Genomic DNA, 27,639 nt, shown 5'->3' with positions numbered 1-27,639 from the left:
GGTAGTTACTTTATTAATCCCCGAGGGGACATTTTTTACATACTCCGACAGGCAGGTGGCGGTATGCCTCTAAAGCCGGTCCAGTAATAAACCAGAAGAAGAAGCGCGGACAGGCGGAAGTACGGAGTCACTGACACTGAAGTGAAACGACATGTCCTTTGAACAGAAGCGGATTCAGACAGTTTGGACTTCATGAATTAACGTCTGCGTGGACTTTTATTAAAAAACAAGCAAAAAAGGACACTGTCCGAACCTGCGGGTCAAACGGAAGAACCCGGAACCCAGTGACGCCGCTTTAGCACCGACAGCTAACTCGGACTAGCTTCACTGACGTCAGCAGCTCGTTCACCAGCAGAAGTTCGAACCGCCGACGGGACGAGATGCCAGAGGGTCGTTAGTGAGGAGCGAGTCCATCCACGGTAAGTCCCGGTACCATTGCACGGACCGTCCTGTTACCGGAGCAGCTAACGTCTGTGTAGAAGCAGCGGGTCGGTTCGGGCCCGCTGACCCGTCCAGGTGGACCCCCGGAACCCCCAGCAGGTCAGAGAGAGCGGGGAGGGGGTCGATTAGGGTCTGTCTCTACTCTATGACATGTCAGTCAAAGGTTAAGTGACTGACAGCTGGTGGTGTGACGTGATAACACCTGATGACAGGTGTTATGTAACAGCTGATCTGAGAGTGTCAGCTGGTGGAGGATTGATTTAGTAAATGATTATGGGAGGTAAAGGGGAATAGATGATGGCTGCTCCGTAGCTCAGAGGTCAAACGGTGACTGATTTGATGTCACTGGCGGTGCAGCAGATTTCACAGTCTCCTCAAGGCAGGACACACCCTCCAGGAACCGGACATTTAAGGTCCAATAAACCTGCCTGTTAGTGACGCTGCTGATGACGTCATCCTCCGGTCACAGCTCCCTCTCCATCGTACATGTTAGACCTGACAACTGAAGCTCCTACTTTTACTATCTCTAAAAGTGAGGGTGCACTAAATTGGTGTTTGCACACTGTCCAACAGGTTGCCATAGTAACAGCCAATAAACAGCTGGCAGGTTGGCCAGTCAGTAACCTGTACAGATGCCTGCAGACACATGACCCCTTCAGACAGGTGACCCCTTCAGACAGGTGACCCTGCAGACAGGTGTCCCCTTCAGACACGTGACCCCTGCAGACAGGTGACCCCTCAGACACGTGACCCTTCAGACACGTGACCCTTCAGACAGGTGACCCCTTCAGACAGGTGACCCCTGCAGACAGGTGACCCTTCAGACACGTGACCCTTCAGACAGGTGTCCCCTTCAGACACGTGACCCTTCAGACAGGTGACCCCTGCAGACAGGTGACCCCTTCAGACAGGTGACCCCTGCAGACAGGTGACCCCTGCAGACAGGTGTCCCCTTCAGACAGGTGACCCCTTGCAGACAGGTGACCCCTTGCAGACAGGTGACCCCTTCAGACAGGTGACCCCTGCAGACAGGTGTCCCCTTCAGACACGTGACCCCTGCAGACAGGTGTCCCCTGCAGACACGTGACCCTACAGACAGGTGACCCTTCAGACAGGTGTCCCCTGCAGACACGTGACCCCTTCAGACAGGTGACCCCTGCAGACAGGTGTCCCCTTCAGACACGTGACCCCTGCAGACAGGTGTCCCCTGCAGACACGTGACCCTACAGACAGGTGACCCTTCAGACAGGTGTCCCCTTCAGACACGTGACCCCTTCAGACAGGTGACCCCTGCAGACAGGTGTCCCCTTCAGACACGTGACCCCTGCAGACAGGTGTCCCCTGCAGACACGTGACCCTACAGACAGGTGACCCTTCAGACAGGTGTCCCCTTCAGACACGTGACCCTTCAGACAGGTGACCCCTTCAGACAGGTAACCCTGCAGACAGGTGACCCTGCAGACAGGTGACCCTTCAGACAGGTGTCCCCTTCAGACACGTGACCCTTCAGACAGGTGACCCCTTCAGACAGGTAACCCTTCAGACAGGTGACCCCTGCAGACAGGTAACCCCTTCAGACAGGTGACCCCTTCAGACAGGTGACCCTTCAGACAGGTAACCCCTTCAGACAGGTGACCCCTTCAGACAGGTGACCCTTTCAGACAGGTGACCCCTGCAGACAGGTGTCCCCTGCAGACACGTGACCCTACAGACAGGTGACCCTTCAGACAGGTGACCCCTGCAGACAGGTGACCCCTTCAGACAGGTGACCCTGCAGACAGGTGTCCCCTTCAGACACGTGACCCCTGCAGACAGGTAACCCCTTCAGACAGGTAACCCCTTCAGACAGGTGACCCCTGCAGACAGGTGACCCCTTCAGACAGGTGACCCTGCAGACAGGTGTCCCCTTCAGACACGTGTCCCCTGCAGACAGGTGACCCTTCAGACAGGTGTCCCCTTCAGACACGTGACCCTTCAGACAGGTGACCCCTGCAGACAGGTGACCCTGCAGACAGGTGACCCCTGCAGACAGGTGTCCCCTTCAGACAGGTGACCCCTGCAGACAGGTGACCCCTTGCAGACAGGTGACCCCTTCAGACAGGTGACCCCTGCAGACAGGTAACCCCTGCAGACAGGTAACCCCTTCAGACAGGTGACCCCTTCAGACAGGTGACCCCTGCAGACAGGTAACCCCTTCAGACAGGTGACCCCTTCAGACAGGTAACCCCTTCAGACAGGTGACCCCTGCAGACAGGTAACCCCTTCAGACAGGTGACCCCTGCAGACAGGTGTCCCCTTCAGACACGTGACCCTTCAGACAGGTGACCCTGCAGACAGGTGACCCCTGCAGACAGGTGTCCCCTTCAGACACGTGACCCTTCAGACAGGTGACCCTGCAGACAGGTGACCCCTTGCAGACAGGTGACCCCTTCAGACAGGTGACCCCTGCAGACAGGTAACCCCTTCAGACAGGTGACCCCTTCAGACAGGTAACCCCTTCAGACAGGTGACCCCTGCAGACAGGTAACCCCTTCAGACAGGTAACCCCTTCAGACAGGTGACCCCTGCAGACAGGTAACCCTTCAGACAAGTGACCCCTGCAGACAGGTGTCCCCTGCAGACACGTGACCCTACAGACAGGTGACCCTTCAGACAGGTGTCCCCTTCAGACACGTGACCCTTCAGACAGGTAACCCCTTCAGACAGGTGACCCCTGCAGACAGGTGTCCCCTTCAGACACGTGACCCTTCAGACAGGTGACCCCTTCAGACAGGTAACCCTGCAGACAGGTGACCCTGCAGACAGGTGTCCCCTTCAGACACGTGACCCTGCAGACAGGTGACCCCTTCAGACAGGTAACCCCTTCAGACAGGTGACCCCTGCAGACAGGTAACCCCTTCAGACAGGTAACCCCTTCAGACAGGTGTCCCCTGCAGACAGGTGTCCCCTGCAGACACGTGACCCTGCAGACAGGTGACCCTTCAGACAGGTGACCCCTGCAGACAGGTGACCCCTTCAGACAGGTGACCCTGCAGACAGGTGTCCCCTTCAGACAGGTAACCCCTTCAGACAGGTGACCCCTGCAGACAGGTAACCCTTCAGACAGGTGACCCCTGCAGACAGGTAACCCCTTCAGACAGGTAACCCCTTCAGACAGGTAACCCTTCAGACAGGTGACCCCTGCAGACAGGTGTCCCCTGCAGACACGTGACCCTACAGACAGGTGACCCTTCAGACAGGTGTCCCCTTCAGACACGTGACCCTGCAGACAGGTGACCCCTGCAGACAGGTAACCCTTCAGACAAGTGACCCCTGCAGACAGGTGTCCCCTGCAGACACGTGACCCTACAGACAGGTGACCCTTCAGACAGGTGTCCCCTTCAGACACGTGACCCTGCAGACAGGTGACCCCTGCAGACAGGTGACCCCTGCAGACAGGTGTCCCCTTCAGACACGTGACCCCTGCAGACAGGTGACCCCTGCAGACAGGTAACCCTGCAGACAGGTGACCCCTTCAGACAGGTGACCCCTTCAGACAGGTGACCCCCTGCAGACAGGTGTCCCCTTCAGACACGTGACCCTGCAGACAGGTGACCCCTGCAGACAGGTAACCCCTTCAGACAGGTGACCCCTTCAGACAGGTGACCCCTGCAGACAGGTAACCCCTTCAGACAGGTGACCCCTGCAGACAGGTGACCCCTTCAGACAGGTGACCCCCTGCAGACAGGTGTCCCCTTCAGACACGTGACCCTGCAGACAGGTGACCCCTGCAGACAGGTAACCCCTTCAGACAGGTGACCCCTTCAGACAGGTGACCCCTGCAGACAGGTAACCCCTTCAGACAGGTGACCCCTGCAGACAGGTGACCCCTTCAGACAGGTGACCCCCTGCAGACAGGTGTCCCCTTCAGACAGGTGACCCCTTCAGACACGTGACCCTGCAGACAGGTGACCCTTCAGACAGGTGTCCCCTTCAGACACGTGACCCTGCAGACAGGTGACCACTGCAGACAGGTGACCCCTTCAGACAGGTGTCCCCTTCAGACACGTGACCCTTCAGACAGGTGACCCCTTCAGACAGGTGACCCCTGCAGACAGGTGCAGGGAGGACGAGGAACAGGTTAATGAGATGTCAGGTGTTATATAAAGACAGAGGAGAGGAGCAGTGCATCATGGGAGGTTCAACGTGAGCAGCTGTAACAGCTCCACATGTCATTCAAAGGTTCATTAATTGGTGGTTCTGACCCAGACTTTACTTCTGCTGGAGATGGAAGAACCCGTGAAACAGGACATGGTGCTGGAAATGAAAACATTAACTATTCTTAGTTGTCGTCTCGTCATGGCGATAAATTCTTCATCCCAATGTCACCAGAGAAAAGATTAGATTAGATTTGACTTTATTAATCTCACAGTGGGAAAATTCGGAAAACCACAAAGTGCACACAATATGAACTAATTTACAAGTTTGCTCCCAGATGTAGCTGGACAGCCGGGAGGTTCTGTGTGATCCGGGAGGTTCCGTGTGATCCCCCCGGTGGTGTGTAGTTTGGACTGTAAGCAGCTTGTGATCCAGGAGGTATTTAACAGCTGCTGCTGTGTTTACCGGTCCTGGATGTTCTGTCCTCCTGCAGTGCCATGTCTCTGGTTTTCCCTCGACCCAACTCCAACCCATTTCACGGCAAGAAGGACAAGAGAATGATGGCGGAGGTGAACGCGTCGCCCCTCAAGCACTTCGTTACGGCGAAGAAGAAGATCAACGGGATCTTCGAGCAGCTGGGGGCCTACATCAAGGAGAGCACAGCCTTCCTGGAAGGTACAGTCCAACTCCGCTCACCTGAACCACTACTGATGATGACTCAGCACCTGTAACATGAAGTATGAGTATGTGAGAGGGTTTCTTTGTTCTGGTGTTGACTGGAGCAGCTGGGGAGGAGCAGCTGAAGCGTTTCATTACATCCTGGTCGGCAGGTTCAGCCCGCGTAGACGATGTCTGTCCGTTGTTACCGTAGTTTGAGTGGAGTTGTTGCCATGACGACTGCTGTCAGCCATTGTTGTTGCTCGATGAGCTGCAAACAATATCTTACAGTTCTGCTGCGTAACAGTATGACATCATCACGTCAAGAGGTCAGAAAATTGCCTCAATCACGATATCATTTCTTTATATTGTCTCAAAAATGGTACCAGTATTATGGTGAAGGATATGAGATGTCACAGCCACCTGGTGCTTCTGTAGTGTGGTCATATGACACGTTTAGAGCCTCCTCAGCTGTTTTCTCATGTCTCTGTACAACAGAGCAGTGATTGGACAGTGAGATTTCAACCAACCAGGAGCTGTCGCAGGCTGTGAAGGGTACCAGTGATGCTGCAGAGGGTCTTCATGCTCTGCTGCTGCCTGCAGTCTGACAGTTGTATGAAATATATGCAGATATATACTGTGGTGTATATACAGTTGTATGAAATATATGCAGATATATACTGTGGTGTATATACAGTTGTATGAAATATATGCAGATATATACTGTGGTATATATACAGTTGTATTAAATATATGCAGATATATACTGTGGCTGTAGCTGCAGATTCACACTTCACAGAAGTTTCGACTGCCCTTGTCTTGAATCACTGAGAGATGTTCTGCTCTGAAGAGAAGCCAGAACTTATTTATTTAATTGACTACCAATTGTTTGTGGTGAGATGTTAATGCACCAGTAGAGACAGGTGGAAGTACTGAAGGACACACGATGGTCCCTCTCCCTGTCAGCACCAATAAATCATTCAGTCTAAATCCTTCCAGATGTGATGTAGTTTACTTTGAACTGAGACTGAACCTCTGTCTGATGTCACCCTGTTAGATACCCACAGAACTGAGGAGCTGGACCCGGTGACCACAGAGGAGCAGGTCCAGGAGGTGCGGGGTTACCTGGCCAAGGTGGCAGGGATTGGAGAGGTGCTCGCCCGCCGCCATATGAAGGTGGTCTTCTTTGGAAGGTATGTGCACCGAGCATTCACAAAGTCTCACCTCTTCTCACACTCTACTGCCTTATTGAAAATTAAATTCATTTTTCCTCATCAATCAGCACTCAGTAAACAACGACACCAACCCCACCATGATCCACCATAATCCACCACACTACGCACAACACACAACACACTACACACTACACACATTCGACACTACACACTACATTACATTACATTTATCTGACTCTTTTATCCAAAGCGACTTACAATAAGTTCATTTCAACCATGAGGGTACAAAACCAGAACAACAAGAATCAAGAAAACATAATTTTCTTCCAGAAAGCCAAACTACAAAGTTCTATCAGTAAGTTCTATTTTAAGATACTAAAGTTCAACTGTTCAAGGTAAAGGAGGAGGAGGAGGAGAAGGAGGAGGAGGAGGAGTGTGAGTGTATTTCGGAGGTTAAAGACCAGTCGAGCTGTTGCATTCTGGATGAGCTGCAGAGGTCGGATGGTACTAACAGGTAGACCTGCCAGGAGGGAGTTACAGTAGTCTAGATGTGAGATGACCAGAACCTGGACCAGAACCTGCACCTCCTTCTGAGTGAGAAGAGGACGTCTTCTCCTGATGTTGTGCAGCATGTATCTACAGGAACGTGTTGTTGCAGTGATGTTGGCAGTAAGAGAGAGTTGACTGTGGAGTGTCTCCGAGGTTCTTATCAGTCAGGGTCGGGATAACAGAGTTGTTGAAGGTAGTAGTCAGGTCGAGGGTGGGACAGTCTTTCCCTGGAAGGAAGAGCAGTTCGGTCTTGTGGAGGTTGATTTCCAGGTGGTGTGAGGACATCCACTGAGAGATGTCAGTCAGACAGGCAGAGATTCATGCTGCTACCTGTGTTTCAGATCTGGAAAAGAGAGGATCAGTTGGGTGTCATCAGCATAGCTGTGGTAGGAAAAGACATGCGAGTGAAGGACAGAGCCGAGAGAGTCGGTGTAGAGAGAAGAGGAGGGGACCCGGGACGGAGCCTTGAGGGACACCAGTAGTGAGAGGACAAGGTTCAGACACAGATCCTCTCCAAGTTCCCCGGTAGGTGAGGTCGTTGAGGTCGGATGAGAACAGGGAGAGAGCAGAGAGACACCGAGGTCCTGAAGGAGGAAAGAAGGATCTGGTGGTTCACTGTGTCAAATGCAGCAGAAGGTCTAGAAGGATCAGGACAGAGGACAGAGAGGCTGCTCTAGCAGTGTGAAGCTGCTCAGAGACAGAAGGAGGACCGTCTCTGTTGAGTGGTCTGTTGAAACCAGACTGGTGGTCAAGAAGGTTATTATGGTGGAGATAGGAGGAGAGTTGGTCAAAGATAGCTCGCTCCAGAGTTTTAGAAAGAAAGGGAAGAAGAGAGACGGTCTGTAGTTGTTTACTTCAGACGGGTTGAGGGGGGGTTTCTTCAGGAGAGGGTTCACTCTCCTTCAGAGAGTTCAGGAAACAGACCGTTGACAGAGAAGTGGTGATGAGATGGAGAGAAAAGGAAGAAGGTCTGGAGCAATAGACTGGATAATGTGAGATGGGATTGGGGGGGGATGAAAGAGGAAAGTGAAAGGGATGAAGATGATGGACATGTAGTTATAGAAGATGGATTATAAAATGAGGAGCGTATGTCATCTATATTTTTAGTAAAGTAGTTGACAAAGTGGCTTGGTGGAAGGAGGAGGGGGGAGGGGAGAGAGGAGAAGGACAGAGAGGAGGAGGGAGAGAGGAGGGAGTGAATGTTGTGACTGACAGGTCCAGAGTCTGTTGATGTGGTCAGGTTGTCAGTTTGAGAGAGTCAGAGATAAAGAAGATAACAGAGGAAAGGTTACGGTGTTGGTGTGAACGAGTGAGAGACCTGTAGTATCTATGAGTAGATATACGCACAGGGACGGAAAGTACACACATATTCAGATAGCAGTAGTTATACTCAGCGTCCCCCGAAGACTCCAACGAAAGACTCCTTTGTCTTTATCCTCCGAGTCTTCGTACGACGAGTCTTCGACGTTGAAGCTGACGCTTCAAACACTTCCTGCTTATACAACAGGGTTGGCTACAGCTGGTCAGACCACACCCCCTGCTCGTTAGACCTACAGGCACCAGGTGGTTCAAATGGGGGAGCAATAGAAACTCATGTCATGAGATGTCACGATGGTGTCAGAATGATGTCACGATAATGTCAGGATGATGTCGGAAGGATGTCAGGATGATGTGATGATGTCATGATGATGTTTAGATGTTTGGATGTTGTCAGGGTGATGTCATAATGATGTCATGATGATGCAGGTGTCAGATCCAGGAGAGTCTGTCTGCTTCTCTCTGACATGAAGCCTGAATTTTCTGAGTCCTTTTCAGCTCGTTCACCAGACTGACTGATGACATCATCATCATCACTGTAGAAATGTGTCAGTAGTTCTGAATAATATCTTCTAACTGCGTCCACACATCCTCCAGTGGGATTTTCAGACAGTTTCTGTGTGTAAATGTGATGCAGTGCAGTGACGTCATTCAGAGGTCAGAGGTCATTCAAGTTTCCTGCAGTGACAGCTCGGTGTGTTCTTCAGCCACCAGCAGCTGACTCCCTCTGACGTGGGGATGCCGGTCCGTTTCTACTCCGACCTTTGACCCTGACTTTAATGTCAGGTTGTGTCTGTCAGATGAAATGACTGCAGCAATTTCATGTCTGTGACCGTCCAAACTATAGGAGCTGTCCGTCTTCCTCCTGACCACTAACACCTCCATCTCTGGGTCAGATTAATACATATTACAGACACAGTCATGTATTACATTACTTTATTAAAATAGTTTTAAATCTGATTCTGGCAGAAGTTAAATTAGATCTGAAACCAGACTGCAAGTAAAATGACCCTCTGACCGTCTCCTGGTGTGTTCTGTAGGACCAGTAATGGGAAGAGCTCTGTGATCAACGCCATGCTGTGTGACAAGGTGCTGCCATCTGGGATCGGACACACCACCAACTGCTTCCTGAGGGTGGAGGGCACCGACGGCAGCGAGGCCTTCCTCCTCACCGAGGGCTCCGAGGAGAGGAAGAGCATCAAGGTGAGGATCATTGCTGTCATCTTCTCTCCAGCCGCTCTCCAGGTATTCTCTAGGTGTTCTCTAGGCGTTCTCCAGCTGTTCTCCAGGTGTTCTCCAGGTATTCTCTAGGTGTTCTCTAGGTGTTCTCCAGCTGTTCTTCAGGTGTTCTCCAGGTATTCTCTAGGTGTTCTCCAGCTGTTCTCCAGCTGTTCTCCAGGTGTTCTCCAGGTGTTCTCCAGGTGTTCTCCAGGTATTCTCTAGGTGTTCTCTAGGTGTTCTCTAGGTGTTCTCCAGCTGTTCTCCAGGTGTTCTCTAGGTGTTCTCTAGGTGTTCTCTAGGCGTTCTCCAGCTGTTCTCCAGGTGTTCTCCAGGTATTCTCTAGGTGTTCTCCAGCTGTTCTCCAGCTGTTCTCCAGGTGTTCTCCAGGTGTTCTCCAGGTGTTCTCCAGGTATTCTCTAGGTGTTCTCTAGGTGTTCTCTAGGTGTTCTCCAGGTGTTCTCTAGGTGTTCTCTAGGCGTTCTCCAGCTGTTCTCCAGGTGTTCTCTAGGTGTTCTCCAGGTGTTCTCTAGGTATTCTCCAGGTGACTCTCTCTGTGCTTGCAGACGGTGAACCAGCTGGCCCATGCACTCCACCAGGACGAGGACCTGGATGCCGGCAGCTTGGTGTGTGTCATGTGGCCTAAAGCCAAGTGTGCTCTGCTGCGGGATGACCTTGTGCTGGTGGACAGGTGAGACGTGCTTCTTATCTCCCACCTGTCCTGTGTGTAAGCTGCTGTCTAACTCCGCCTCCTCCTCCCTGCAGCCCTGGCATCGATGTGACCACCGAGCTGGACAGCTGGATCGATAAGTTCTGCCTGGACGCTGACGTGTTCGTCCTGGTGGCGAACTCGGAGTCCACTCTGATGCAGACGGTGAGAACCAAGCGGCGTGTCTCCTCTGTCATGTGTGACGAGATAAACATGTCACGGGACTGTCAGTGGAACATTAATCCTCCAACATGTCAATCATGTCTCTCTGCAGGAGAAGTCCTTCTTCCACAAAGTGAACGAGCGTCTGTCCAGTCCCAACATCTTCATCCTCAACAACCGCTGGGACGCCTCCGCCTCCGAGCCCGAGTACATGGAGGAGGTCAGTCCCTAACCCTAACCCACCCTGACACGCACAGAACCAGAACAAATAGATACAGGATGACCGAGCCCAGTCACTGCTTCCTGGTTCCATCTGGTTCACAACTAGCCTGCTGATCAGGTGCAGCTGGTTCAAGCCAGGTGGAGTTAATCCGGTTAAAAGTCCTCAAAAGACCACAGGGTCGATAACAGACTCACTGATGTGAAATGAAAAGAGGCGTGATGATGCTTAAACCCAGAAATAAACAGCTGAGAATGGAAACACACGAGGAGCAAAAGGACCAAATATATAAATAAAGGAAACACTGCTACTTCAATTAAAGAGTCAACAGGTGTGAAAGAGGTTAGGCCGACTGAACCTGGAGTTCCCTAAAAATACAGAAACTGGATATATATACTGTAAGTGTATATATATACATGTACATATATACTGTATCTATATATACTGTATGGATATCCATACAGTCGGTGATGTCATCAAGGACAGTGATTGTAATGGGAGAAACACCCATCTTTAAATACTTTAAAACTCCTTGTCAACTTTAGTGTCCGTTTCTAATCATCTCAGTAAGTGCAATAAAATATGAATCCAACCTCCAGTAATAATATAAACAGTAGCCTTCATGAAGGGAAACTTCTTTTATTATCTAATTTCTAGCTAAACTTCCCTTTGACAGGAAATCACTGTAAGAAACTGGATTCTGATCAGCGTAAACACAGACTGAAAGGAACCAGGATTAAGTTAGCCTGGATGTTAGCCTGGACTTTAGCCTGGATATTAGCCTGGCTGCTAGCCTGGACTTTAGCCTGGATGTTAGCCTGGTCTGGACCGGGCTAGTTGCACAGTATAAATCTCCATGGTAACTTGTGTGTTTTTGTGAAACCAAACTGAGGCTTAATTAAACCAGGATACCTGGAATAACCCGGTTTAATCCCTGATCAAGATTTAGTGAAACAGCAGGACACACGTGTGTTTTGTGTTTGTATGTATGACCAGAGAGACACACGCTTGTTGTGTGTTTGTATGTATGACCAGAGAGACACACGCATGTTGTGTGTTTGTATGTATGACCAGAGAGACACACACGTGTTGTGTGTTTGTATGTATGACCAGAGAGACACACACGTGTTGTGTGTTTGTATGCATGACCAGAGAGACACACGCTTGTTGTGTGTTTGTATGCATGACCAGAGAGACACACGCTTGTTGTGTGTTTGTATGTATGACCAGAGAGACACATACGTGTTGTGTGTTTGTATGTATGACCAGAGAGACACACGCTTGTTGTGTGTTTGTATGTATGACCAGAGAGACACACGCTTGTTGTGTGTTTGTATGTATGACCAGAGAGACACACACGTGTTGTGTGTTTGTATGTATGACCAGAGAGACACATACGTGTTGTGTGTTTGTATGTATGACCAGAGAGACACACGCTTGTTGTGTGTTTGTATGTATGACCAGAGAGACACACACGTGTTGTGTGTTTGTATGCATGACCAGAGAGACACACGCTTGTTGTGTGTTTGTATGCATGACCAGAGAGACACACGCTTGTTGTGTGTTTGTATGTATGACCAGAGAGACACATACGTGTTGTGTGTTTGTATGTATGACCAGAGAGACACACGCTTGTTGTGTGTTTGTATGTATGACCAGAGAGACACACGCTTGTTGTGTGTTTGTATGTATGACCAGAGAGACACACGCTTGTTGTGTGTTTGTATGTATGACCAGAGAGACACACACGTGTTGTGTGTTTGTATGTATGACCAGAGAGACACACGCATGTTGTGTGTTTGTATGCATGACCAGAGAGACACACGCTTGTTGTGTGTTTGTATGTATGACCAGAGAGACACATACGTGTTGTGTGTTTGTATGTATGACCAGAGAGACACACGCTTGTTGTGTGTTTGTATGTATGACCAGAGAGACACACGCTTGTTGTGTGTTTGTATGTATGACCAGAGAGACACACACGTGTTGTGTGTTTGTATGTATGACCAGAGAGACACATACGTGTTGTGTGTTTGTATGTATGACCAGAGAGACACACGCTTGTTGTGTGTTTGTATGTATGACCAGAGAGACACACACGTGTTGTGTGTTTGTATGCATGACCAGAGAGACACACGCTTGTTGTGTGTTTGTATGCATGACCAGAGAGACACACGCTTGTTGTGTGTTTGTATGTATGACCAGAGAGACACACGCATGTTGTGTGTTTGTATGTATGACCGGAGAGACACACGCGTGTTGTGTGTTTGTATGTATGACCGGAGAGACACACGCTTGTTGTGTGTTTGTATGTATGACCGGAGAGACACACGCGTGTTGTGTGTTTGTATGTATGACCAGAGAGACACATGCTTGTTGTGTGTTTGTATGTATGACCAGAGACACCAGAGTGTTGTGTGTTTGTATGTATGACCGGAGAGACACACGCGTGTTGTGTGTTTGTATGTATGACCAGAGAGACACATGCTTGTTGTGTGTTTGTATGTATGACCAGAGAGACACATGCTTGTTGTGTGTTTGTATGTATGACCAGAGACACCAGAGTGTTGTGTGTTTGTATGTATGACCGGAGAGACACACGCGTGTTGTGTGTTTGTATGTATGACCAGAGAGACACATGCTTGTTGTGTGTTTGTATGTATGACCAGAGACACCAGAGTGTTGTGTGTTTGTATGTATGACCGGAGAGACACACGCTTGTTGTGTGTTTGTATGTATGACCGGAGAGACACACGCGTGTTGTGTGTTTGTATGTATGACCAGAGAGACACATGCTTGTTGTGTGTGTTGTTGCCAGTAGATGAGGAGTCAGCAGGAGTCTTTGATCCACTGAAACTCTGGTTGACATGAATGAAGCTCCATCTGGCTCCTCGTTAAGATACTCTATCTATCTATCTATCTATCTATCTATCTGTCTATCTGTCTGTCTGTCTGTCTGTCTGTCTGTCTGTCTGTCTGTCTGTGTGTGTGTGTGTGTGTGTGTGTGTGTGTGTGTGTGTGTTACGGTATTACAGTTCTGCTGACTCAGCAGCAGCCTAATATTAGCCCGGTGAACAGCTGGTCTTACAGCTCTTCATCCCTGATGATGATGTTCTGTATTCAGGCTGCAGGTTCATACTGCTGGTACGTCTGTAAATATGAGACATGATGTAACTCCTGGTCCAACCAATCAGCATCCATCAGTGAGGTCCCCCGCTGGTTTGTGAACGTTATGAATCCTCCAGTTCAGATTCTGTCCGTCACCATCTTTGATAGTTCGGAGCGGTTTAGAGCAGGAAGTGACCATATTTGGACGAGCTGGGGGAGGAGCCAGCGGTGGATCTGAACGATCTGATTGGAAACCTGAAGATACTACGTCCCACCCACCGATAGCTGTAACCTGACTGCACCACAGGCCTGTCAATCAAACAGACACGCCCCCAAAAACAGGTCTTTTTGACAGTTCATAAAGAATTTGTTTCACCACCTTCATGTTCATTAAAGTGTGTTGTTGTTGTTGTTGTTGTTGTTGTTGTGGTGGTGTGTGTCAGGTCCGCAGGCAGCACATGGAGCGCTGCACCAACTTCCTGGTGGATGAGTTGGGGGTGGTGGATCGGGCCCAGGCCAGTGACCGCATCTTCTTCGTCTCTGCCAAGGAGGTCCTCCAGGCCCGTGTGCAGAAGGCCCAGGGGATGCCTGAATCAGGTGGGGGCGGAGCTTATCATTTGTAAACACACTGCATTACATCAGACCTGAGATCAGGATGATGTAACGTCCTGTCCATCTTCCAGGCTGCTCAGATGAATCTGTACTGTAACCCTGAAACTAACATCCCTCTGACACCCTGAACAGAAGCAGTAGAGGAGCTTTAGTGTGAATGTGTACTGGTGTACTGGACACTGTGGGATGGGTGATCACAGAGCAATATCACAATAATAATAATAATAATAGAACAAATGTATCATTGGAAATATGACTCCAGGACAAATGATGTGTGAAACATAACCTTCAGTGTTCAGTTTGTTTTCTAGATTTTAAGAATTTCTTAAAGAAAAACACCAATCAGACATAAAACCAGTGGCAGGTGGAGCAGAACAATATGTGCTCCTTCATGAGGACCATAAACCCCGTCTGATGGAGAGCTGCTGGTTGAAGCTGCATTTGGAGAGTGGGAGGTGTTCCTCACCTGTCAGGTGGTGTCGTACTGAGGTCCACCACCTGTCCACCTGTTCACCTGTTCACCTGTCCACCTGTCCACCTGTCCACCTGTTCACCTGTCCACCTGTTCACCTGTTCACCTGTTCACCTGTCCACCTGTTCACCTGTCCACCTGTTCACCTGTCCACCTGTCCACCTGTTCACCTGTCCACCTGTCCACCTGTTCACCTGTCCACCTGTCCACCTGTCCACCTGTCCACCTGTTCACCTGTTCACCTGTTCACCTGTTCACCTGTCCACCTGTTCACCTGTCCACCTGTCCACCTGTTCACCTGTCCACCTGTTCACCTGTTCACCTGTCCACCTGTCCACCTGTTCACCTGTCCACCTGTTCACCTGTCCACCTGTCCACCTGTCCACCTGTTCACCTGTCCACCTGTTCACCTGCTGCAGCTGCTCTCTGATACACGAGTCTCCTCCGTGATGGTTTTATCAGTTCTGTATTAAACAGTAGTGTCACAGCCTGATTACTGTCGATCAGGATGATCGGTTGGTTGATTGATCAATCGATCGATTGATTGATTGAACTGTGGTGTGTTTCAGGTGGAGCTCTCGCTGAAGGATTTCAGGCCCGAATGTTTGAGTTCCAGAACTTTGAGAGGAGGTTCGAGGTAAACTGCTCATATGTTCAACAACGTGGTGAAGGATTTCTACCTCACTAACTCCGCCATCAGTCAGCTCTCCTTCTACCTCGTGATGATAGTGATTGTCGTCTCTGACGTCCCTGTCTCTGCCCATCTCTGTCATCCCTGTCTCTGACGTCCCTGTCTCTGACGTCCCCGTCTCTGTCATCCCCCGTCTCTGTCGTCCCCATCTGCCTGTCTCGGTCATCCCCGTCTCTGCCCATCTCTGACGTCCCCGTCTCTGACGTCCTCGTCTCTCTCCAGGAGTGTATCTCCCAGTCAGCGGTGAAGACCAAGTTTGAGCAGCACACCGTGAGAGCCAAGCAGATCTCTGAAGGTCTGCGCCGCATCATGGACTCTGTTCACATCGCTGCTCAAGAGCAGAGGTGAGGATGATGACGATGAAGACTTCTACACCGTCAGGGTGTCACCTGCAGCCAGATATTCCATTGTCTGAGTGATGTCCTGCTGAGGACGGAGACAGACAACAGATGTGTTTCAGCCTACAATAACAACACGTCAGCTGTACTCAGAGTACAAAACACCAAAGTGTGTGTGTGTGTGTGTGTGTGTGTGTGTGTGTGTGTGTATATATATGTGTGTGTGTGTATATGTATGTGTGTGTGTGTGTGTGTGTGTGTGTGTGTGTGTGTGTGTATATATGTGTGTATATATATGTGTGTGTGTGTGTACAGAGTGTACTGCCTGGAGACCAAGGAGGACCGTCAGGACCGGTTGGAGTTTCTGGACAAACAGTTGGACCTGCTGACGATGGACTGTAAGGCCAAGATCAAGAAGATCACAGAGGAGGTGGAGAGACAGGTGAGCCCACGCATGACATCATCACATCATGACATCACATCCTGACATCATCTCATTATCACATCATGACATCATCACATCACATCACGTCATGACATCATCACATCACGTCATGACATCATCACCATCACATCATCACATCGCATCATGACATCACATCACGTCATGACATCATCACGACATCACATCACGTCATGACATCATCACGGCATCACATCACATCATGACATCATCACGTCATGACATCACGTCATGACATCACATCACGTCATGACATCATCACGTCATGACATCACATCACGTCATCACATCACGACATCACATCACGTCATCACATCACGACATCACATCACGACATCACATCACGTCATGACATCACATCACATCATGACATCATCACATCACATCATGACATCATTGAATCCCTTCCCGAATCAGTGGTGGTTTGACACTTGTGGGATCTAATTATTTAAAAATAGTTCCAAAAACCCAAGAAAATGAAACCTTTCCAGATTTCTTGTCCTGCTCCAGATGTTCCTCATCAGGGACCGTATTGTTCACTGCGTCTCTGTCCAGGTGTCCAACGCCATGGCAGAGGAGATCAGGAAGCTCCATGTTCTGGTGGACGACTTCCACATGGACTTCCATCCTTCAGCTGTGGTCCTCAAAGTCTACAAGAATGTGAGTTCAACCTCCACATCATCATCAGGATACTCCCACTGATCTCTGGAGACAGCTGTCAATCATCTCTAGACCTCAGTATAGGGGAAACATACCAGGACAGATAAAACAGAGATTAGTAGAATCTGTTAACATCTGTAGTGATGTTAACATCTGTAGTGATGAAGACGTTAACATCGGTAGTGATGAAGACGTTAACATCTGTAGTGATGAAGACGTTAACATCGGTAGTGATGAAGACGTTAACATCTGTAGTGATGAAGACGTTAACATCGGTAGTGATGAAGACGTTAACATCGGTAGTGATGAAGACGTTAACATCTGTAGTGATGAAGACGTTAACATCGGTAGTGATGAAGACGTTAACATCGGTAGTGATGAAGACGTTAACATCGGTTGTGATGAAGACGTTCACATCTGTAGTGATGAAGATGTTAACACCGGTAGTGATGAAGACGTTAACATCAGTTGTGATGAAGATGTTAACATCTGTAGTGATGAAGACGTTAACATCTGTAGTGGTGATGATGTTAACATCTGTAGTGATGAAGATGTTAACATCTGTAGTGATGAAGATGTTAACACCTGTAGTGATGAAGACGTTAACATCGGTAGTGATGAAGATGTTAACATCTGTAGTGATGAAGACGTTAACATCTGTAGTGGTGATGATGTTAACATCTGTAGTGATGAAGATGTTAACATCTGTAGTGATGAAGATGTTAACATCTATAGTGATGAAGACGTTAACATCTGTAGTGATGAAGACGTTAACATCTGTAGTGATGAAGACGTTAACATCTGTAGTGATGAACCCTTCATGTCTGCAGCGTCACCACTAGTGGTCAATATGTTGTCCACACTGCTCCTTGAGATTTTGGAGGTCAAAGGACACTGTGACACCATGTTTCATGAGTTCTTTCCTTTCTGGTGTTCAGGAGCTCCATCGACACATTGAGGAAGGTCTCGGCAAGAACATGTCGGAGAGGTGCTCCACCTCCATCACCAGCTCGCTGCAGGGGACACAGACCGACATGATCGGTAACATCCACCTGTCTACACCTCCTCCTTCCACCTGTCTGTCACCTCCTACATCCACCTGTCTGTCTCCTCCTACATCCACCTGTCTGTCACCTCCTACATCCACCTGTCACCTCCTACATCCACCTGTCTGTCACCTCCTACATCCACTTGTCTCCTCCTACATCCACCTGTCACCTCCTACATCCACCTGTCTGTCACCTCCTACATCCACCTGTCTCCTACATCCACCTGTCTGTCTCCTCCTACATCCACCTGTCTGTCACCTCCTACATCCACCTGTCTCCTCCTACATCCACCTGTCACCTCCTACATCCACCTGTCTGTCACCTCCTCCTTCCACCTGTATGTCACCTCCTACATCCACCTGTCTCCTCCTATATCCACCTGTCTGTCACCTCCTGCATCCACCTGTTTTCTCCTACATCCACCTGTCTGTCACCTCCTCCTTCCACCTGTCACCTCCTACATCCACCTGTCTGTCACCTCCTCCTTCCACCTGTCACCTCCTCCTTCCACCTGTCTCCTCCTACATCCACTTGTCTGTCACCTCCTACATCCACCTGTCTGTCACCTCCTACATCCACCTGTATGTCACCTCCTACATCCACCTGTATGTCACCTCCTACATCCACCTGTCTGTCACCTCCTACATCCACCTGTCTCCTACATCCACCTGTCTGTCACCTCCTACATCCACCTGTCTCCTCCTTCCACCTGTCTGTCACCTCCTCCTTCCACCTGTCACCTCCTACATCCACCTGTCTGTCACCTCCTCCTTCCACCTGTCACCTCCTCCTTCCACCTGTCTCCTCCTACATCCACTTGTCTGTCACCTCCTACATCCACCTGTCTGTCACCTCCTACATCCACCTGTATGTCACCTCCTACATCCACCTGTATGTCACCTCCTACATCCACCTGTATGTCACCTCCTACATCCACCTGTCTGTCACCTCCTACATCCACCTGTCTGTCTCCTCCTACATCCACCTGTCTGTCACCTCCTACATCCACCTGTCTGTCACCTCCTACATCCACCTGTTTGTCACCTCCTACATCCACCTGTCTCCTCCTCCTACATCCACCTGTCTCCTCCTCCTACATCCACCTGTCTGTCACCTCCTACATCCACCTGTCTGTCAGAGTCCTGTGAGCTTCATGAGTGTGTATCTCTGTGTGTGTCTCCAGAGGGTCTGAAGCCCCTCCTCCCCGACCCGGTCAGAGAGCAGGTGGGTAAGTTGGTTCCCCGTCAGCTGTTCACCCTCAGTTATGATCTGGCCTGTGACAAGCTGTGCAGCGACTTCCAGGAGGACATCAGCTTCCACTTCTCTCTGGGCTGGACCATGTTGGTCAACCGCTTCCTGGGGCCCAAGAACACAAGGCGGGCCCTCATGGGCTACAACGACCAGGTAACTCCACCTGAGTGGGGGAGCAGCTGGATGTCATAGTGGTCCAACAGGTCCAGCTACAGGCCGCCAGAACCAGGACCAGGTTCTGCTCTGAGCTGTGTTCTCCCTGCAGGTTCCCCGACCCATGGCCCTGACCCCGGTCAACACCAGCATGCCTCCGTTCCCTCAGAGCTCCATGACCCAGGAGGAGCTGATGGTCTCCATGGTAACGGGGCTGGCCTCCCTCACCTCCCGCACGTCCATGGGCGTCTTGGTGGTTGGTGGTGTGGTGAGGACAAACACACACGACACACACCGTACACACACACACTACATACATACACACACTACATACACAAACTACATACACTACACACACACACTACATACACACACTACATACACGACACACACACACTACATACACGACACACACACACACTACATACACACACTACATACACTACACACACACACTACATACACACACTACATACACGACACACACACACACTACATACACGACACACACACACACTACATACACACACTACATACACACACACACACACACACACACACACACACTACATACACACACTACATACATACACACACTACATACACACACTACACACACACACACACACACTACATATACTACACACACACACTACATACACACACACACACACACTACATACACACACACACACACACTACATACACACACACACACTACATACACACACACACACACTACACACACACACACTACACACACACACTACATACCTACACACACACTACATACACACACTACATACCTACACACACACTACATACACACACTACATACATACACACACTACATACACACACACACACTACATACACACACACACACACACTACATACACACTACATACACACACACTACATACACACTCACACACACACTACACACACACACTACATACCTACACACACACTACATACACACACTACATACATACACACACTACACACACACACACACTACATACACACACACACACTACATACACACACACACACACTACATACACACTACATACATACACACTACATACACACTCACACACACACTACACACACACACACACACACAGTACACACACACAGTACACACACACACACACACACACACACACACACACAATACAAACACACACTACACTCACGCACACTACATACACACTACACACAGACACACACACACACACACACACACACACACACAATACACACACAACACACATTACACACAGAGACCACACACTCACATACAGGACTAAAGGTCAAAGGTGATGAGTGAAAGAGGAGAAAGTGAGATGTGGTTGAAATCTCTGAAAAACCCAGTAAGTGGACCTTGAGTTTTTGTTAGGAATCAGCATATAAGCAGCATAAGTAAAATTATATAAAGAAATATTATAAAGAGAAATGAAGAAAGAAATGTCATTTCTAATAATGCACAAATAATTTTGAAAGCATCAAACGGTTTAGTGCATCACTGCAGAGCGTTGCATCATGAAACCAGACCTGCTGCTCCTGGAGGTACTGAACCAGAGTGGACTTCCACCTCTTCTGGTTTCCAGATCTGGAAGGCGGTAGGCTGGCGTCTGATCGCTCTGTCCGTGGGTCTGTACGGACTCCTCTACATCTACGAGCGGCTCACCTGGACCACCAAGGCCAAAGAGAGAGCCTTCAAGAGGCAGTTCGTGGACTACGCCAGCGAGAAGCTGCAGCTGATCGTCAGCTACACCGGATCCAACTGCAGCCACCAAGTCCAGCAGTGAGCATGATGTCATAGTGACAGTTAGACAGGTGAGACTGAGCTCCTGCTTTCTAACCTGGATTTCTGTTGAACAGGGAGTTGGCGGGTGTGTTTGCACAGCTCTGCCAGCAGGTGGATGTCACCCGGCAGAACTTGGATGATGAGATCACCGACATGAACAGCAAGATCGAGCTGCTGGACGGCCTCCAGAGTAAAGCCAAGCTGCTGAGGTAAGAACCTGAACACTCACTGCAGAACCAGGAGGACAGGAGGACAGGTGTCCTGCTGTCTGTAGGAGGCTGGAGTGGGAGGGGGCGGGGGGGTAATCATGCTGGTAAAAACACTACAGCAGAAATAAACAAGTTCACAGCAGAAATAAACAAGTTTACATCAGAACAATTTACACCAGAAGTCAACATGTTTACAGCAGAAATAAACAAGTTTACAGCAGAAATAAATATTTTCAAAGCAGAAATAAACACGTTTACAGCAAAAATAAATAAGTTTACAGAAGAACAAGTTTACAGCAGAAATAAACAAGTTTACAGCTGAAATAAACGTGTTTTCACCAGAAATCAACATGTTTACAGCAGAAATAGACAAGTTTACAGCAGAAATACATATTTTCAAAGCAGAAATAAACATGTTTACAGCAGAACACGTTTACAGCAGAAATCAACATGTTTACAGTGGAAATAAACAAGTTTACAGCAGAAATAAACAAGTTCACAGCAGAACAAATTTACAGCAGAAATAGACAAGTTTACAGCAGAAATACATATTTTCAAAGCAGAAATAAACATGTTTACACCAGAACAAGTTTACAGCAGAAAGTGTTTACACCAGAAATCAACATGTTTACAGCAGAAATCAACATGTTCACATCAGAAATAAACATGTTTACAGTAGAAATAAACGTGTTTTCACCAGAAATCGACATGTTTACAGCAGAAATAAATATTTTCAAAGCAGAAATAAACATGTTTACAGCAGAACACATTTTCAGCAGAAATCAACGTGTTTACAGCAAAAATAAACACGTTTACAGCAGAAATAAATATTTTCAAAGCAGAAATAAACATGTTTACAGCAGAAATCAACATGTTTACGTCAGAAATAAACATGTTTACAGTAGAAATAAACAAGTTTACAGCAGAAATAAATATTTTCAAAGCAGAAATAAACATGTTTACAGCATAACACGTTTACTGCAGAAATCAACATGTTTACAGCATAAATCAACATGTTTACAGCAGAAATAAACACGTTTACAGCAGAAATAAACATGTTTACACCAGAAATCAACATGTTTACAGCAGAAATAAACAGGTTTACAGCTGAAATGTCTATGTCTGTGTGGTACATACGTGTAGACTGTATTAACGTGCGTACTACATACGTGTAGACTGTATTAGCGTGTGTAGTATATACGTGTAGACTATTAACGTGTGTGGTACATACGTGTACACTGTATTAATGTGAGTGTAGTACATACGTATAGACTGTATTAACGTGTGTGTGTGGTACATGCGTGTAGACTGTATTAACGTGTGTGGTACATACGTGTAGACTGTATTAACGTGTGTGTGTGTGTTGTACATGTGTGTAAACTGTATTAACGTGTGTGTGTGTGGTACATATGTGTAAACTGTATTAACGTGTGTGTGTATGTGTGTGTGTGTGTGTGCGGTACATACGTGTAGACTGTATTAACATGTGTGTGTGGTACATACGTGTAGACTGTATTAACATGTGTGTGTGGTACATACGTGTAGACTGTATTAACGTGTGTGTGGTACATACGTGTAGACTGTATTAACGTGTGTGTGTGTGGTACATACGTGTAGACTGTATTAACGTGTGTGTGTTGTACATGCGTGTAGACTGTATTAACGTGTGTGTGGTACATACGTGTAGACTATTAACGTGTGTGTGTGGTACATACGTGTAGACTGTATTAACGTGTGTGTGTGTGTGTGTGTGTGTGTGTGTGTGTGTGTGTGTGTGTGTGCGGTACATACGTGTAGACTGTATTAACGTGTGTGTGTGTGTGTGTGTGTGTGTGTGTGTGCGGTACATACGTGTAGACTGTATTAACGTGTGTGTGTGTGTTGTACATGTGTGTAAACTGTATTAACGTGTGTGTGTGTGTGTGTGTGTGTGTGTGTGCGGTACATACGTGTAGACTGTATTAACGTGTGTGTGTGTGTGTGTGTGTGCGGTACATACGTGTAGACTGTATTAACGTGTGTGTGTTGTACATGCGTGTAGACTGCATTAACGTGTGTGGTATATACGTGTAGACTGCATTAACGTGTGTGTGGGTGGTACATACGTGTAGACTGTATTAACGTGTGTTTTGTACATGCGTGTAGACTGTATTAACGTGTGTGTGGTACATACGTGTAAACTGTATTAACGTGTGTGTTGTACATGTGCGTAAACTATTAATGTGTGTGTGTGTGGTACATATGTGTAAACTGTTAACGTGTGTGTATGGTACATACATGTAGACTGTATTAACGTCTGTGTGTGGTACATACGTGTAGACTGCATTAACGTGTGTGTGTGGTACATACGTGTAGACTGCATTAACGTGTGTGTGGTACATACGAGTGGACTGTATTAACGTGTTTGTGGTACATACGTGTAGACTATTAACGTGTGTGTGTGTGGTACATACGTGTAGACTGTATTAACGTGTGTGTGGCACATATGAGTGGACTGTATTAACGTGTGTGTGGTACATACGTCTAGACTGTATTAACGTGTGTGTGGTACATACGTGTAGACTGTATTAACGTGTGTGTGGTACATACGAGTGGACTGTATTAACGTGTTTGTGGTACATACGTGTAGACTATTAACGTGTGTGTGTGTGTGGTACATACGTGTAGACTGTATTAACGTGTGTGTGGTACATATGAGTGGACTGTATTAACGTGTTTGTGGTACATACGTGTAGACTATTAACGTGTGTGTGTGTGGTACATACGTGTAGACTGTATTAACTTGTGTGTGGTACATACGAGTGGACTGTATTAACGTGTTTGTGGTACATACGTGTAGACTATTAACGTGTGTGTGTGTGGTACATACGTGTAGACTGTATTAACGTGTGTGTGGCACATATGAGTGGACTGTATTAACGTGTGTGTGGTACATACGTGTAGACTGTATTAACGTGTGTGTGGTACATACGTGTAGACTGTATTAACGTGTGTGTGGTACATACGAGTGGACTGTATTAACGTGTTTGTGGTACATACGTGTAGACTATTAACGTGTGTGTGTGTGGTACATACGTGTAGACTGTATTAACGTGTGTGTGGTACATATGAGTGGACTGTATTAACGTGTTTGTGGTACATACGTGTAGACTATTAACGTGTGTGTGTGTGGTACATACGTGTAGAATGTATTAACGTGTGTGTGTGTGGTACATATGTGTAGACTGTATTAACGTGTGTGTGTGTGTGTGTGGTACATATGTGTAGACTGTATTAACGTGTGTGTGGTACATACGTGTAGACTGTATTAACGTGTGTGTGTGTGTGGTACATACATGTAGACTGTATTAACGTGTGTGTGTGTGTGTGGTACATACGTGTAGACTGTATTAACATGTGTGTGGTACATACATGTAGACTGTATTAACGTGTGTGTGTTGTACATACGTGTAGACTGTATTAACATGTGTGTGGTACATATGTGTAGACTGTATTAACATGTGTGTGGTACATATGTGTAGACTGTATTAACATGTGTGTGGTACATATGTGTAGACTGTATTAACATGTGTGTGTGTGTTGTACATATGTGTAGACTGTATTAACATGTGTGTGTGTGTTGTACATATGTGTAGACTGTATTAACGTGTGTGTGTTGTACATATGTCTAGACTGTATTAACATGCGTGTGGTACATACGTGTAGACTGTATTAACATGTGTGTGTGTGTGTTGTACATATGTGTAGACTGTATTAACATGTGTGTGGTACATACGTGTAAACTGTATTAACGTGTGTGTCTGTGTTCCAGGAACAAGGCGGGCTGGCTGGACAGTGAGCTCAACATGTTCACTCAGCAGTACCTCCACCACAGCAAGTAGTCCAGGGGGAGGTCCTCTGACAGACTGAGAACCAGTAGGGGGGCGTGACCTCACCTGCTGAAATCTCCCCTTACTCACCTGTACAGTCAGCAGGTCAGAGGTCAGCAAGTCAGAGGTCACGCTCACACTAAAACAAACAGGACACCTCTCTGGCGCCCCCTCCTGTCTCTGGAGCTCCTTCATGGTCAGCTGCTGTTGTTCCAGATGAACATGAGGAGGTCCCCAGAAGGCTGGAAGATGTGACTCCTCCTCTGAACCCTGCACGCTTGATTTTATAGAAACACTGAACACTGTGCCATGCTGAGACGCCGTCCTCCTGAGGGACAGACATGTTTGTCTCAAGTCGGTAGAACATGAAGATAATTTATTCCTCCGTGATGTCGTACGTTTTATCATCACTGATTTCTGCTGATGTCTTTGAACTGAAGGATGAAGAGTAAAGTTCTCTGTTTAACGTCAGAACTCTGTGACCCGGTGTGACCCGGTGTGACCCGGTGTGACCCGGTGTGACTCTGTGTGACTCTGTGTGACCCGGTGTGACTCTGTGTGACTCGGTGTGTCCCGGTGTGACTCTGTGTGACCCGGTGTGACTCGGTGTGACCCGGTGTGACTCTGTGTGACTCGGTGTGACCCGGTGTGACTCTGTGTGACTCGGTGTGTCCCGGTGTGACTCTGTGTGACCCGGTGTGACTCTGTGTGACTCGGTGTGACCCGGTGTGACTCGGTGTGACCCGGTGTGACTCTGTGTGACTCGGTGTGACTCGGTGTGACCCGGTGTGACTCGGTGTGTCCCGGTGTGACTCTGTGTGACCCGGTGTGACTCTGTGTGACTCGGTGTGACCCGGTGTGACCCGGTGTGACCCGGTGTGACTCGGTGTGACTCGGTGTGTCCCGGTGTGACTCGGTGTGACCCGGTGTGACTCTGTGTGACTCGGTGTGTCCCGGTGTGACTCGGTGTGACCCGGTGTGACTCTGTGTGACTCGGTGTGTCCCGGTGTGACTCGGTGTGTCCCGGTGTGACTCGGTGTGACCCGGTGTGACTCGGTGTGACCCGGTGTGACAAGGTGTGACTCTGTGTGACCCGGTGTGACTCGGTGTGACTCTGTGTGACCCGGTGTGACTCTGTGTGACCCGGTGTGACCCGGTGTGACTCTGTGTGACCCGGTGTGACCCGGTGTGACTCGGTGTGTCCCGGTGTGACTCGGTGTGACTCGGTGTGACCCGGTGTGACAAGGTGTGACTCTGTGTGACCCGGTGTGACTCGGTGTGACTCGGTGTGACCCATTGTGTCCGTCTGTCTTCCTGCTCCCTCCTCTTCATCTTCATCATATGGTTCAGGAGTCTGTGAGTCAGAGCAACCAATCAGCAGCCTCGTTAGAGAATCCGAGTGTAAATATTGTTATAATCTGCCTTTATGATGGAAACTGAGGGGAAATATAAACAATAGGAACGACAGCAGAGGGGACGAGCCTGGGACAGTACACGAGGTACACATGTAGTACAAATGCAGTACACATGCAGTACACATGTAGTACACATGTAGTACACACGCAGCACACATGCAGTACACATGTAGAACACATGTAGTGCACATGCAGTACACGTGGTACGCATGCAGTACACATGTAGAACACATGTAGTACACATGTAGTACACACGCAGTACACACGTAGAACACATGTAGTACACACACAGCACACGGTATAAATACTGCGTCTCCGTCTCGTCCTTCATACTGAACTCATGCACTTTATTAAGTTACTGCTTTTTCCCCTGAAACTCGTCTGGCAGGCAGACGCTGTTTGAAGGTTCCTGCATGCGGTGACTGTTGTCGTCTGGTCTCGTTGAAATGTTCCAACGTGTGTCTGTGAAAATGAATAAAGGTGTAACGACACTAAAACTGAACATGGTGGACGTCGTCTTCGTCTGCCGATCAATAAGCAACACAAAATACTTCTTTACAAGATGATCACGGTCTGTGAGCTGTGCTGGAAAATATATAAAGTACCTGAATACACAGACGTACTGCAGTACTCAGCATGAGTACACATGTACTGTCATTAAGATAAAAGTACTCACGAAGAACGACACGTTCCAAATTAGTGGAATATTATTATTGGATGATGCAGTAATGAGCATCACTGATTTTCAAAGAAAAGTGGGATAAAGTGAATAATTTAATAAACTTTCAGATGTTTAATTCTTCATGATGAAATTAAATCCAACAAGTGAAACTGAAACATCAAACTGAAATACTGCATTACATCACCTCACTGTCACACATTACAGAACAAAGGTTTGGTGTATTCACTGATATGTCCAGCAGGTGGCAGCGTGGCCTCACTGCCTTC

General features: G+C 48.1%; 1 protein-coding gene across 1 annotated transcript; it reads left to right on the top strand.

The window, feature by feature from the left end:
- The first annotated feature begins 108 nt into the window (after positions 1-108).
- On the top strand, positions 109-27,193 carry mfn2 (mitofusin 2). The gene is made up of 18 exons (XM_069139242.1): positions 109-419; positions 5,072-5,253; positions 6,293-6,428; positions 9,317-9,479; positions 10,061-10,185; positions 10,260-10,368; positions 10,478-10,585; positions 14,137-14,290; positions 15,347-15,414; positions 15,691-15,812; positions 16,122-16,248; positions 16,825-16,929; positions 17,868-17,970; positions 19,162-19,382; positions 19,495-19,650; positions 20,999-21,195; positions 21,273-21,407; positions 25,219-27,193. The coding sequence occupies exons 2-18, from the start codon at positions 5,076-5,078 to the stop codon at positions 25,286-25,288; spliced, it is 2,277 nt and encodes a 758-aa protein (XP_068995343.1). The 5' UTR covers positions 109-419; positions 5,072-5,075; the 3' UTR covers positions 25,289-27,193.
- The last annotated feature ends 446 nt before the right edge of the window (positions 27,194-27,639 follow it).

This window comes from Embiotoca jacksoni, unplaced genomic scaffold, assembly GCF_022577435.1.
Source record: "Embiotoca jacksoni isolate LCO1_2020_lvr unplaced genomic scaffold, fEmbJac1.0.p SCAF_80, whole genome shotgun sequence".
In the NCBI taxonomy this organism is placed as follows: Eukaryota; Metazoa; Chordata; class Actinopteri; family Embiotocidae; genus Embiotoca; species Embiotoca jacksoni.
This window is presented reverse-complemented; position numbering and strand designations above follow the sequence as displayed.

What these genes read in the sequence shown, in the direction of transcription:
- mfn2 (XM_069139242.1), top strand. Translation starts at nt 5,076, where the DNA reads ATGTCTCTGGTTTTCCCTCGACCCAACTCCAACCCATTTCACGGCAAG. An exon ending in AGCCCGAGTACATGGAGGAG is followed by an intron (nt 10,586 to 14,136) that starts GTCAGTCCCTAA and finishes GGTGTGTGTCAG; the next exon opens with GTCCGCAGGCAGCACATGGA. An exon ending in TCCTCAAAGTCTACAAGAAT is followed by an intron (nt 16,930 to 17,867) that starts GTGAGTTCAACC and finishes TCTGGTGTTCAG; the next exon opens with GAGCTCCATCGACACATTGA.